This window comes from Pituophis catenifer, unplaced genomic scaffold (assembly GCF_029215685.1).
Source record: "Pituophis catenifer annectens isolate HBS135680 unplaced genomic scaffold, rPitCat1.0.hap2 SCAF_3, whole genome shotgun sequence".
Classification (NCBI taxonomy): Eukaryota; Metazoa; Chordata; class Lepidosauria; order Squamata; family Colubridae; genus Pituophis; species Pituophis catenifer.
In genome coordinates, this window is record NW_027256883.1 from 163,732,225 (window position 1) to 163,746,872 (window position 14,648).

At 38.7% G+C, this 14,648-nt stretch overlaps 2 protein-coding genes across 3 annotated transcripts in view; one reads left to right on the forward strand and one right to left on the reverse strand.

The window, feature by feature from the left end:
- MICAL1 (microtubule associated monooxygenase, calponin and LIM domain containing 1) overlaps positions 1-14,648 on the forward strand; it is a 36,646-nt gene that overhangs the window by 15,943 nt on the left and 6,055 nt on the right. Inside the window, exons 11-17 of the mRNA XM_070939688.1 lie at positions 83-230; positions 2,166-2,353; positions 2,998-3,107; positions 3,276-3,326; positions 5,597-5,771; positions 9,200-9,282; positions 12,326-12,923. Coding sequence (XP_070795789.1) covers positions 83-230; positions 2,166-2,353; positions 2,998-3,107; positions 3,276-3,326; positions 5,597-5,771; positions 9,200-9,282; positions 12,326-12,923 — 1,353 coding nt within the window. The remainder of the gene's footprint in view (positions 1-82; positions 231-2,165; positions 2,354-2,997; positions 3,108-3,275; positions 3,327-5,596; positions 5,772-9,199; positions 9,283-12,325; positions 12,924-14,648) is intronic.
- Positions 9,876-14,648, reverse strand: part of SMPD2 (sphingomyelin phosphodiesterase 2) — a 30,521-nt gene continuing 25,748 nt past the window's right edge. Inside the window, exon 12 of one of the 2 annotated variants that reach the window (XM_070939689.1) lies at positions 9,876-10,144. In XM_070939689.1, the coding sequence (XP_070795790.1) occupies positions 10,102-10,144 (43 nt within the window). In that variant the 3' untranslated portion in view covers positions 9,876-10,101. The remainder of the gene's footprint in view (positions 10,145-14,648) is intronic. The other variant, XM_070939690.1, reaches the window with a different exon arrangement.

The window sequence follows — 14,648 nt, forward strand, 5'->3', positions numbered from 1 at the left end:
AAGACATACTGGGAATTGGAATACTCTTATAAGTAAATATCAATTCTCTTTTTCTCTCTGCAATACCATACTCCTACTCCAGATACCAGTAGAGCCTATGAGGAGCTTCTTAATTGGTGTCAATCAAACACTGCCAGTTACCATGGCATCAAGGTGGAAGACTTCACACACTCCTGGAAAAGTGGATTGGCTCTTTGTGCCCTCATACATCACTTTCGCCCAGATCTTCTGTGAGTTTCCTTTGTGGGAAAGCTGAAGGGACAGAATATCTACTAATATTGGGGAAGGCTAAAATGGGCTGGAATAAAGCTTTCTCTTAAATATATTCAAACATGGGAGTTAGATCACTTTATACACTTAAGTTTTCACATGTACATTCATTTTCGCTACCATCTCTCTTTAATTACCTGCCAGAAGTATTTTTAGGGATCCCACACACACACACAAATAGATGTTGGACTAAATGATCTATAAGAATCCTTCATAGAGTCTATGATTCTAAAACTTTAGTTCTCCAAGCATTAATCTAGTTGTTTAAGCATTTGGCCATTACTGTAGATACTGTATGTATGAGGTGATGTGCCGTTATGAATGTGACCTCTTGTGGGGTTTCATCTATGAGAGTTTATTCATTTATACAACTGCAGTCAGCAACTGCTGAATGTGTATGTAAGAATCAGGCTCAGACGCTCTGTACACGATCCAATGAACTAGTTGCCTTAAATAATTTCCATTCCCTACTGATTTTTCTCAGTTCTGGGAAGTTCAATACAGATTTGTACCAACTTTTTGTTTTTCGTTTACATTGGATTTCTAGGTTCACAATTTCCTATTGCTGCTATTCCTATCCAGATTTAGTTATTTTTAGAATGTAGAATCATAGGACTAAAAAGAGTCTTGGTGGTCTTCAAGACCCCTGCTCAAGGTCCTGGTCAAATGGTTGTCCAGTCCATTTTTGAAAACCTGCAGCAATGGAGCACCCACAACTCTAGGAGGCAAGCTATTCCACCGATTAATTGTTTTCACCATCAGGAAATTTTTCCTTAGTTCTAGGTTGGATCTCTTTTTGAAAAGCTTCCACTCTTTACTTCTTTTTAATTTGTAAAAGGTTTTCTCCTAAAAGACTTTACAGAACCAAATGCCTTGGGTAATTTTTTTTTTAGCTAGAGATTTAGAATTTACAAAATTTATCATACGTGAGGGATAACTAGGCCATGTACGGACAAATTTAGACTGTGAGTAACTTTTGCTTTGATAACTAAAAGCTACTATGTCCGAGCTTCTTCCCTAGAATAAAATTTATTTCATAAAATACTGCTTATTAAAGTCAAAGTAGATACAAAAGTGATCTTAAGTACAAAATGTGGACATAAACTTTAATATAGGCAATTATTTATTTGTATCACAAATATGTTTTTTTTCCTCTCCAAATGTTTCTCTGTTGCAGGGAGATGATGGGATTAATAACTGAAGAGCCTGAGACTTCAAAGGAAACAGTCCCTTCTCAACCTGTCTGCCAGATCTTGATAGGATGACTACAGCATTTCTATCACCATATTTGGTACTGAAATGACTGTAGCCATCAACTTTTCCTTTTCATCTGGCCATAATTCTGTTACAGGAAGGAGGGCTGGTTGGTGTTCAGTTACTGAAACCTATCCTACATAGCTAAGGAGAAAGAAAAAAAAAGCAGTTTCCAAGATTCCTTGCTGGTGTGTGGCCCACTCATCACACAGGTTATTAGGAGCTAGCAATAACTGTAAAAGCACTTCTAAAGAAACCTTTACAGGTTTACAATATTTGCAGACGTCTTTTTCTAGTTAAAATCATTGGTTGACTTTATTTAGAGCAGTATCTTGTGTGGTTAAAACAAAGGTTCACAGAAAGGCACATCTGTTTAAAACAAATCACTTTTTTCCACCCAGGTTTATGATATAAAGGAGGACCAGATTGTTAGGGGGCAATATGCTATTTAGTATACTGTCTTTGGTGTAAGCCGCCCAGAGTCGTCGGAGCAATCAGGAATGAATTATGCTTCCTTTTTCTCTCTTCAACGGAGTCCGCAGAAATGGAATATTGATGGAGAAAACACCCTGATTATGAAAACATAATCTTTTACAGCTGGGCTGACATTAGTCATTGTAATTTGTTTCTTCCAACTGTAGGGACTTCGATTCATTGGACCCAAATGACCCTATTGGGAACAACCAACTGGCTTTAGATGTGGCTGAGCAGGAGCTAGGCATTTCTCCTGTCCTCTCCAGCACTGAAATGGCTTCGCTGTCTGATGATGAACAGCTTGGCTTGATCACTTATTTGAGCCAATTTTATGATGCCTTCAGGACTGCTCCAGGTAGAATGCCCCCAAAGAATCCGGTTCTGAGTGCAGCCAATGAATATTTAGCATAGGCAATTTGGTAAACCTTTGCAGAGAACTGACCCTTCTCTTAGATAACGGCTTGCAATGCGCACTAGATCGGAATGACCAGGGCTAGATCAAAATAGAAACCTATATACAATCCAGCATCCTTCCCCTTCCTCAATGATCAATCAGATTTTTATGGGGGCATCACATGTTAGACATGTCATTTTTCCCCACTGTGCTATTATAACAGCTACCATTGAAAATTGCATATCCTGATCTTGGAAATAACACCCAACTATCCTAACTGGTAGCCATTGGTGGCCTCATCCTCCATGAATTTGTCTAGTACCTTTTTAAGTCATAGTTGGTGGCCATTGCCATACTGTGTTGTTGTGAATTCCACAGTAGTTGAGGGACCAGTATTATTGGAAGGTCAGATAAAATAACAATGGAAGTTTACAACGGTTCATTCATTGAATCTCTGGTCCTAGGCCTGTTATCTTCATGTTGCCCCTACAGTAGAAATAGACACATTCTCATTTAGAGTACTCTCCACTTTAATAGGTTTAATAATGAAACTATATCCCTCAAGCTTGATTCAGTACCAAAAAGTACCATATTCTCTCTTGTAGAATGGAAGGAGAAAACAGAGAAACCTATTGTCCCACCTGGCACCAAAAGCGCTATTCTCTTTCTTAGCAAGCTACAGAAGACTTTATCTCTCTCACGTAAACGGAACTTGGTAAGTCTTTCACAGCAGAGATTGCGAGATTGTAACCAAACTTTCCCAGTTTCTTCTATTCCTGCCATTTTATTAGGGATTAGGAGCATGGGAGTTTAAGTATGTTCTGGAAGAGTCCTGAACCTTCTCTCTTTATTGACATTTCAAAGATACAACTTTTGATTGTAGGAAAAGTCTACCTGGGATGCAGAATCCAAGAAGTTAAAGCAAGAGGCTGGGGTAAGTTCTCCCATCATTGTGTTTGTTTCATTTTTTAGTATCATTCTTCTTGAAAAGAGATAAGATTAGTAGAACAGTAAATATTTAGAGTCATTAGGTAAACTATTTATGTGTATATTTATATCCTGTCATTCATGGGGGTATGCATAGGAGTCCCTCTTCCCCACAGAAATGTTTTTTCCCCACAACAGGAAATTTATGAGATAAAAATTATATTATGTTTGGTCACATAGCCAGATATTAGCATTTAGCATTTTTAGCCACCTTCCCAAGGACCTGTATTTATATTACATCTTTGTTTTGTACAACTCAAGGAAGTATAGATAATGCTCCTGACTCCTATTATCCCCACCACAATGCTTCTGTGAGGTGAATTGGGCTGAGAAAGAAGGATTGGTCCCAAATAAGTGAGCCATGGAGTGACTGTCCATGGTTGAGGGAGGGCCTGAACTTTGGTTTCTCTGGACCTAGTTTAGAGCCTTAACCACTACGGCATGCTGATTCTACCCTAAAATCAGTCAGCCAGAATAAGGATGGAGAATCTATGGCCCTGTCATGTCGATTCACATTATTTCTAGTTGGAATGATCTGGGTTCATGGAATTGACATCCAACATATTGAACTAAGTTTATTTCATTTGTGGTTATTTCTGTGTGAAAGGGGTTATGCTGTCAGTTGTGCAATCACCTTTCAACAATCCTTCATAATCAGCTGTAGAATTTATCATAGGGAAGGATATTGTGATTGCATGTAAATTTTGTTACAATCTATCCTGAAAATCCTTCTGATGTTTGGTTTTAAGTAATATATCAGATCTAGAATAGAGAAGGAAGGAAGGAAGGAAGGAAGGAAGGAAGGAAGGAAGGATGGCTTCTGTTATAAGCCAATGATGGAATAAATATTCCTAGCAGATAATTTATGGAAAACATAATTCCTTGTCGTATAAATCATTGTAGTAAATGGTATGAGTTTTCTGACTTTGGAGCACAAAGATGGAAACCCCAGTACAAATAATTTATGAACTACAGCTTTTGTGTGACTAATATGTTGAACCCTGCATTCAAATTCTAATCCCAGTGGTTAAGCTCCACCTGTAAAAATTGGAATTCAAATGTCATTTGACAAATTCCATCCTCCAGCTTGCTGGTCACTCAACTCCAAATTAATTTGGCAGGAGCAGTAAGAGATTCATTTTCAAAACTCAATTGAGACTTGTTCAATTCATTTCCCTACACAAAACTATTACAGTAAAATTTTGGCTTGTGGGAAATTCTTGTGGATGAGATGTGCTTATGTGATTGCACAGAACAGCTGCCAAAAGTTTGGATGGTACCCAAACTATTAGTTTTTCCACCAGAGGTCAAGACACTTGTTTCCATGTTTAGCAAGAGGCTCTCTGAAACAGCTGTTGAGCCAGGTGATGAGGAAGAAGCTGGATTAATCAAACAATGAATGGAGTTGCTATTACATCCCACTACATGCTGTCAGGAAGCTCAACAGCATTGTTCAGGTTCAGACATTCCCAGGAAAGGATTACCTTGATGGAAGTTTCAGGGGATCTTTAATGGATCTGTCTCCTTAAGGATTTTGTTGCCTTATTTTGAGCTAAATTACTGGAGTTTAACATATAAGGCTGTCTGAAATATGTCTTTACCCCATAAATCTGACCATAGGTTCATCTAATCTGGAATTGCTATAGTGACTGATAGCAGCCTTTTAGGATTTTCAGACATTGTTATTTTTTCAGTCCTTTCCATAAATGCTAGGAATTAAATGTGGGACTTCCTTCAGATTTCACTCTTCCTTATCACATTCAAAATGAGAAAGCTTATGGTTAACTGTCAGATTAAAAAATCCAAAGGACATTTCTCTCTCATACACACCTCTATCAGATACTTTTATAATTGGCATCCTTTACTAAGTGTTTACTTGGAGAACAGTTGAACTATGACCTCTGTCCTCTGGATAACAGCACTGGGGTTTCTGGGTGGTAGACAGAGCAACTATTGTACTTTTCATATTGTTAGCACCCAAGTTGTTCACTTTGCAACTCATTGCAACTACCCATTTTGCACATTGCTCTGGCTTCTACCATCTCTTACACCCAATTGATTGCCACACCCTCATTCTTTGTTGGTTTTCTGACCTGGGTGATCCATGAATCCTGATAGCACAGATCAGCACTGACCTGATCTGAGGAGGGAGTCTGCTTGAGGTTTAAGACTGCTCAGAATTCATGGCTCTAAGGGAAACTATTGATCTTCTGATAGACTTCGCCTGTCTCTCCGATGAGGAGCAGTGATGCCTGCTATTTCTGTGGAGATCACGTCTACATCCTGGAGCGGGTCAGTGCTGAAGGGCGCTTCTTCCATCGAGGTTGCTTCAAATGCCATTACTGCAAAATAACATTGCGACTAGGAGATTTTGTCTTCAATGAAGATGATGGTAAGTAGAGAGAACAACTTAGAGCCAATAATTGGCAAGCCTGACAGACACAGCCATATAGGGGAAGCAGAAATGGTTTGAGTTTGGTTTCCTGTTTTATTTTGTCTCCAGACAGAGTTTGAGCAGAGCTCTACAACCAAATGTTCAGGGTATTATGCCCAGCAGCCTTAGAAGTGGCACCCTGTAATGGGAATGACCTTAGGAGAAAGAAGAGATGCTACTTAGGGAACAATAAGATAAGAGGTTAAACCTGCAATTCAAAAAGGAATTTCCTTTCCTTCTCAGTCTGTGAAAAAGACCACAGCAAATTTATACTATGTATAAGATTTGCAAGATTATGTTAATCTAGCCTTACAATAATGTAGAATTAGTTTAACTGGTTGTATTTCCTGTCTGGTCCACCTGGGCAAGTTGACATCAATCTTGCAAGCCAGTTGCATTTTATTCTAAGGCCACATTAACATAATCTTGTAAATCTGATAGTACAAATCTCCCACCATCTTTTTTACAGCCTGAGAAATAAGGGAGGTTCCTTTTTGAATTTATCTACCCATTATGCAACTATGGGCTGTACCTTCTTATCTGATTGTTCCCTAGGCAGCATCTCTTTTATCTGCTAAAGTCATTCCCACATACCATTACATCCCCAGAGACTCCCAATAGTTGGCGGGGTGTGTATCAGTGGTGGGTTGCTACCGGTTCGCACCAGTTCGGGAGGACCGGTAGCAATAAATTGGCGAGGGTTGCAGAACCGGTATTAATTGCTGGCTGGCCACACCCCCGAACCGATCCCCACCCCACCCAGTCACTTCCTTTCCTCCTTACCACCCGGGCGGCTTGCCTGCCTAAACTGCCTTCCCACGTGGTGCCTGCCCTGCGCCCCCAACTGAGCTGCCGCCTCCTGCCTATAGGTAAGTAGCACTACCCCCTCCCAGAGTATGCTGCGCCCACCAGGCTCACACCTTACCTTCCCCGCCCCTTATAGGAGTTCCCCCCCGTGCCCTGTTTTGGCTCCCAGGGCTGCAGGGAGGCTTGCTAAGGCCAAAATGGGGCATTGGGTGTGTGTGGTGCCCCCTCCCGCACCCCGTTTTGGCTCCCAGGGGCTACAGGGAGGCTTGCTAAGGCCAAAATGTGGCATGAGGGGGGTGCCTAGCAAGACTCCCTGCAGCCCCCTGGAACAGGGGGGGGGCTGTGGGGGGGCTTCATGGGAGAAAGAAACAAAGAAATCCTCACTGTTTAGGGAGATCCCCAGGTGCATTGAGCTTGAGTTGAGAGCTTATTGTAAGTCCTGCACTACCTATCTTTGCTCAGGCTAAGCTACAAAACGTTTTTCCTTACTGTTTGGGGATTCCCACGTGCACTGAGCTTGAGTTGAGAGCTTATTGTAAGTGCCTGAACTAGCTATCCTTGCTTAGGCTAAGCTACAAAACGTTTCAAAACATCTGGCTTTTCTTCCTCCTACCAAAGACCTTCTGGGGTTCTTCACAGGAAGGGAGAAAGGGAGGGAGGGAGAAAGAAAGAAAGAAAGAAAGAGAGAGAGAGAAGAAAGATAGAGACAAAGAAAGATAGAGAAAGAGAAAGAAAAAGAAAGGGAGAGAGAGAGAGAGAATGCAGGTATCTCTTAACAGAGGCTTGAACTTGCCTGAAATTAGATCAAGCCCTACATCACTTAACCCAATATATCAGATTAATTGTTATTGAATTATTTTTGGTATATATACTACATTCTCTTGTGTAATTTAGTTATAGTGTAAAACTAGTCTATTATGTCTCAAAATAAAAGGGAAATCAAAAATCCAATTAGTGCCATGTAAATTCTGGAAACCCCAAAGACCTTTCCCATTGTATTTATTAAACAAATTTATATAGCTACCCAACTCATATACAGTGACTTTATCACTTTAGTGTTCCTTTCATCTAGTTCTCAATGTGTCAATCTCCTTGCTACTCTATTTCCTCCACCAAAATTCTATTATAAATAGTATTACCACACATTACAGCTCTAATTTTGTGTATTTGCGCCAGTAATTTTCAGAAAAAGATTTATTCCTCTCTTACATAGTTATTTAGAAGTAGCTTCATATGTCAGTTTACTTTTACCATTAAAAAATGTTTTGTTGCATTATATGACTGCAAAAGCCTTTTAGCAGTTTCATGTAACAGGAAATATCCAGTAACAATTTTGAAAGTAGTTGTCATAGCCACAAACACCCTTCCCCCCAAAAAGACAGAGAAAGAGAGAAAGAAAGAGGAAGGAAGGGAGAGAGAGAGAAAAAACCTGTGTTATTATTTTTAATTGTTCCATTATTTATCATGTGTTAATATTTTACACTGTCACTACACCTAGAATGATTTTACTGCCTTTCTTTTGCCCAGAGCTACCACATATTTTTCAGGGATTTACATGCATTCAATGTCTATAGTCCAGAGCATAAATATGTATGTGTTTATTTTGTACATCAGGTTGCATAAATCCATCTTAATATGCTATTCCTGGTATGTGATGTTTTGTATACATACAGAGAAAGAAGCACTCTTGTGATCTTTGACTTTTACGCTTGCTGTCAAACATCAGCCATAATACTAATTACTGTTTTGAACAATATGCACGATTGGCTATTTTATATGTGAAATTATGACTGAAATATTTCTGCACCTATATTAGTTCTCACTGTCAGGAAGTTTGTCCTTAGTTTTAGGAGAAAAATTAACTTCTCTTTGTTCAGTTTCCATCCATTGCTTCTTGTTTTGCCTTCTGGTGCTTTGGAAAATACATTGCCTATACATTCTTTCTGGCAGCCCCTTAAAAACCTGTTGCCTATCACACTCTTGGGCAAAGCATGTGAGCCATTTCTTCCTTTTAGTGGTCCATGAAAGTACATCTATAGTATGTAGGTAATAAAGTTGAAAAAAGGTGAACAACATTTTTACAGAACTAGATACATTGAGGCTGTGTGTGACAAGGAATGGCTGGGAGGGGAGGGGCCAGGCGAGGGACCCCTTGTGAGTGACATTGAGTTGGCGACGCCCACCCAGTCACATGACCATGAAGCCACTCCCACGTCACATGACCAAGCCACGCCCACAAAATAAGCCACACCCACAGAACCAGTAGTAAAAAATTTTAGAACCCATCCCTGGTGTGTGTGTGTATTAAATAATTGATTGAAAAGGGATAATGTTGATTATTTTTCATGAATGATATATGTAATCAAATCAAAATTAATCCTTTGGCGTGTTATCCTTGCTACCCTTCTCAAAGGCCAAGTGTACCCCTCAGGCTGGAAAATACACACCCTTGTTTCAGATTCTGCCATTGCCACATCCTTCTTTTATTTAATCCTGAAGATTAAATCTGCACTCCAATAGCATTTCTGGTTGGGCCAAATGAACTGCGGTCACATACTAACCTGATTGTTTCTTCCTAGGTAACTTCTATTGCACGTTGCATTCCTCGGTCTCATCAGACATGACTACCCCCAGCAAAGCTTCCTTCAAAGAAGCATATGAGGTAGGTAGGATGGCTGCCTTTTCAGAATCTGGCTGAGTGTTAGAGCAGAGCAGGAACAAGTGGATAATCTTGAAAGTATTGGAGTATGTGAGAAGGATCTTTTGTGTGGTTTTGAGTTAGGGATGACCAATGTTTTGTTCAGATTGCTGACAGTGCTGAGGCATGTGGATTGACAAAACAAAGTGCTTTAGAACAATATCTTTAGACATGCAATGGAAAATATGATATAATATAAGCAGGTATACAGTACGTCATTTGCATCTTGGGCAACACAAACCTAATTTCCCACGTATTCTGAACAGAATCTCAGCTGGGAGTCACTGACCAGGAAATTGATTGTGTGTGTGGGTAGCAAAGTAAAACTGATGATTTGGGGGTGTGGCTATGCCAAAAAAAAAAAAAAAAAAAGGACTCCTGTAAGAAAAAAATCAAAACCAAATTAGCTGGCATCATAATCCCTTTACAAAAATCTACTATACTTCTGAACATTGTGTCTCTCCCTCCCACCTGCCAAAAGAAATGATTGTGTTTGAACACCACTGTAAGAGTTGAATGTTAATTTATTGTGACAAGCAGTCTGCGGCTGGTACTGCTTGTTTGCCAATGCTTGGTTCCACTTTCTTGTGGGTGTGATTAAACAAACTTGAACAGCAAACATAACATTATATAAAAACTGTGAACAGTGGCTTCGCTTCCTAAGCCGGAATCAATGCAAGAACAAAATGTAGCATATGATTCTCATCTGTAAAAACAAACCATACTTCTTTATTTGCATGCAGAGTTGAATCCTGTTTTGCAAGACGCTGCTCCTACTTTCATTCAGAGCTGAGAGGGAACAATTATAACACTGCTTTCTCTTTCTCTGTAAAAGGTGCAAGAAAGAACAATCAGAATGATAAGAAACTGGCTTCAAAAGCAGAGTTTTTATATTTTTAAATAATTTTTATTTATTTTATTGAATAATTTTTAACAAAGTAAATAGCCTAAAAGAAAATAAAGATAATAAAGAAAAATAATAAATAGTGTGCGTATGGGGGAAGGGGAGAATAAAATTGGAAATGAAAAAGATTAGTAAAGAAGCAGCTTCTGATCTTGGTAGCAGTTATAAATATATTTATATTTTGCCTTTTCTCTCTCTAACGTTACATCATAATACTCTTCTTTTTATAAGCCCCCCTTTCTAATCTACAAACTGATAAATCACAAATTATTTTTTTCTCTTTTTTCAGCAAAAAAAGTCTATGGGGAGTTCCCAGTACTGATAAATCTAATTGTTAATGTTTCTCTAATCAAAACAAATTAATTTTGCTATGTTAGTTCTGCAATGTTCACAAACCCCATTTCTCCATTGTGGGTGTTTCAGAGTCTTTCCATTTTTTGCATATAATAGTCTCATAGCAATAATCGTTTATCAAAATAATTTTCCATGGCTATGTTTAATTGGCTATCCATTAATCCCAGCCAGAAAAGTTCCAGTTTCAATTAAATGTTGATCTTTCTTTGTATCATTATATGTATTTGAACCCAGAAATTTGGGACTTGAGGTTTAAGAGGTTGAGGCTTGAGGTTTTATCATTCCCATCAGGGATGATAGAAATGATACTTCATGATGTCCATATTTCCAACATAAATTTGAAGTAACTTTATACATTCAGACAAGTTTTCTGGAGTCATACACCAATGGATATATCATTTTATAAACAGTCGTTTTTAGATTATAACATAATGTAAATTTCAATCCTTTTAAGAATATAACTTCCTACTGTTCCATCAGTATGTTATGTCCAGTTTTATCAGGCATCATTAGTTTATTTTTTCATTTGTTCTTTTTGTGTTACAAATGTCAGTAAAAGTTTATACTATACATTTTGGGAGTTACATATTCATCATTTGTAAATAGTTCAATTTCAAATTCTTTCATCTGCTGTTCAATTCCAAATGTTCTATTATCTACCATAAATCTTTCTCTTAATTGTGCATACAAAAGCCATTGAAAACTCAATTCCTCTGCAGTCACTTTCTCTCTTGATTTCATTTTATATTCTCCATGTTCCTGTTCTAACAACTCTCGATAGGTTAACCATTTTTCTTTATGTACTATTTTTTCCTATAAAATGCTTCTTGTGCTGAGACTCATAAAGGAATTTTCAGGCACAATCTGAATTTATATCTGTTTCATGTTCTCAGTATGGTACTTCTAATATAATTAATATCCTTAGTTTTATTGTACCGTAGAAAACCATAACATCTGAACATCAGATTGTGCGCTTCTTACTCTAAAATTTGTTTATTTCTCAACAAAACCTACACTTTTATCCAAACTAAGCAGCAAGCTGCGAAATACAATTTCAGATCAGGCAGTTCCAATCTTCATTTCTTTTCATCTTGGACGTATTTTATGTTTAATTTTTGTTGTGGGGGAGGTGTTTCTTAGATATATCTTTCTGTCATTGTTGCTAGCGCCTATAAATTTTCAATAAATTTGATCACTGGCTGATTCTGGTCATGTAAGATAGGAAATGCTTTGTGTAGGATATGATCAAGTCTTTGAGTGCTGTACCACAGTGGTTATAACAAAAAGAGATTAACAGATGCCTGGAAATTAATGTTCTCAGTGGTTTTATTTATCATGTATGTTGTTTATCATATTATTTATTTCTATTTTTTTATTAGCAATAGTCTTGGAAGTAGTGTGTCTCTCCATATTATTTCTTTGAGTTATACCTCCCTTTAATTCAGGAGCCTCAAACAGCATCAATAACACTCCCTCCTTCTATTTTTCCATATGGCATTAACTCTGGATCAAGAAGAATGACCACGCTTTCCTCAGGCCTAGGTCAACATCTACATCACAACCCCACAGTTACTTTAATTGTTGGATACATGCAGATACTGTTGCATTAATGGGCAGTGGTATCTTATAGGCTTTCTATTCAGAGCCTGCTTGACTACGTTGAGAACAGAATATCAATTTGATAGACTCTTCAGATGTTTTCATATACTTGCAACTCGTTTGCAAACTTGTTGTGGTTTGTTTCTGCAGGATTCATCCTATCTGGACAGTCCACCAGACAAAAACATTTTAGACGTGACTACTGAAGAAGAGAGGATGGTAAAAAATCCACACTGGCAAAGCCTGGATGAGATTATGTCTCCCTTTGTAGATCAGCTGCCAGAACGCCAGCCTGAACAACTTCAGAAACAAGGTAGTGAAGGCCCCAGCCTATTCCCATCAGAAAAGGAAGGTGCCCATACAATAAACTCCTCACGGCGTCCACATCGACTGTTTTCTCTTGTGGGAGATGAGAAGCCGAGTGACTCTGTTCTCAAGGCTGATTCAGCTTTTCAGATTGATGGAAGTAGAAGATCACCTGAAAATATGGCACAGGACCAAACAATTCGGAGTGGTCACTCTAAGGGAGAGCCTTGTCTAAATCTCCTTTCACGAGGACCAGGTCTTACTAGTCCTGGAGAAGGTTCAAACCCCACACTAGAACAAATGGAAAGTGAAATCATCCACAAGAAGAAGATTTGTTTGTCAGACTTGGAAAAGCTTGAATTATCCAGGCTGAGTCCAATTTCAAACCCGCTTGATGTTTCATATACAGGGCTGGAAGAATCTAGCTTCATCAGAGAATCAGGTTATTTTCCTTGCTTATTTTTTTTTTTTTATTATATCTCATAATGTTCCAAACAGATGATAAAAGGGAGAAGGAGTAAAGACTCAACAAAAGAGAATGAATGAAAATCAGATGTCTGTGATTTACAACCCCCCCCCCACCGTTTTGTGTAGAATTTTCCATAATGCAAGACAAATTTTGTCATGGTATTCAACCTATGGAACATTTCTTTTCTTTGCTGCCATTTAAAAAGATTATGAACTGTGTTCCTTGCAAACAAAAAGGTCCCTCATCATTAACCACAGAAAGTTGTTTTCTAGCTCTTTTCCGTGACATTGGATCTCTTTGAAAATTACAATAGGCATTGATGTTTGAGGCAGTTTCCAGTTTGCCCATATCAGTTCAAGCAGCTTGCCACAGTCTTTTCTTCACTCTTTGATTTATTTATTTATTTTTTATTATGCAATTTTCCCATTTCCTGCATCCTGCAGCATCTCTTTACCCACTTCATTTCTTGGAGCTCCTCAGAAAACCAAGGTGCCGGTTGAGAGGAGGCTGTTCAGGATCAATCCTGGCCAGTGATGTGATTGCCTCTGCATTCCAGACTGGTGAAATCCTCTAGCATTGACTAGAAATTTTCCAGATCCATCAGGTGCCTGAATGAGCCATGTTAATTGGCCTTTCATCCCTGTGAAAGCTACGGGTATAGTTAACCCTATGATCAGCAGGAACAGACTTGTCCAGAACTAGATGGGCTTTCATCAGTTCTGAGATACAATCCAGATCTAATGTATGACTAACAGGGTTATAGGCCAGGAATGACCTGGGACAAATTCAGGGTGCTCGTGTACTCCTAAACTGCCTCCAAGATTGGCACCACAATCTGGGTGAATCCACAACAACCACAGCAAATGGAATCAAGCTGTCACACAATGGAAATGGGAAGAGGTGCAGTCATGCGGCTGGGAAGACAGTACAACTGCAGCATCTCCCGCTGTTCTTTTTAGCCCAGCCTTTCAAACATAGCCTCATGGATGGATTTCAATGGGGAGGGTGTGTGTTTTCCCCTGACCAAGGTGGGTCTCGGTGGCACATCTTCTTATTCTCAAAGAAGCTATGAATGAGGATAGGCCTGGGATTCCAAAGCAGCAGTCAAAATATGATATATTCAGCAATTGAGCTATTCACCTCTAGAGGTGAAACAATGGGACTAGAAAGAGAGAGACTGGGACAATAGTTCCAATTTCTCTTTCCCTAGAATGACTTTCCCTCATCTCCAGTCATGTTTTTCCACTTTTTACTGTCATTGTCTGGATATGCCTCATTCATATCCCACTTCACATAATCTTTGCATTGTTCATAAACACAAGCTGTGCATTATTCTTATTACATAGCACTTGGCTGCATATTGATTTTTGTTAGATGAAGTACAGACGTCTATGCATGTACTGTATTTCTGCATGTGATTTGTTGAGTGCAGCCTATGTTGAAGATAGACTTCATCTCTTTATCTGCAACTAAAAATTCCCCCACCTCCTGCACTACTTCAACTTTAGAAAGCAGAAACGATCACTTCAGTCAGTGAACCATTAATCCTTCATTAAAGTTTGATGGATTTTATCCTTTGAATCTAAAGTTTGCCCCCAAAAATTTACTATTGAAGAGTTTTCCCCTTTGTAGAATTAGGTTCTGATTTTGAATGGTGCAGAAATGCCAAAGCATTTGCCTCATTTAACTTTATAAAAG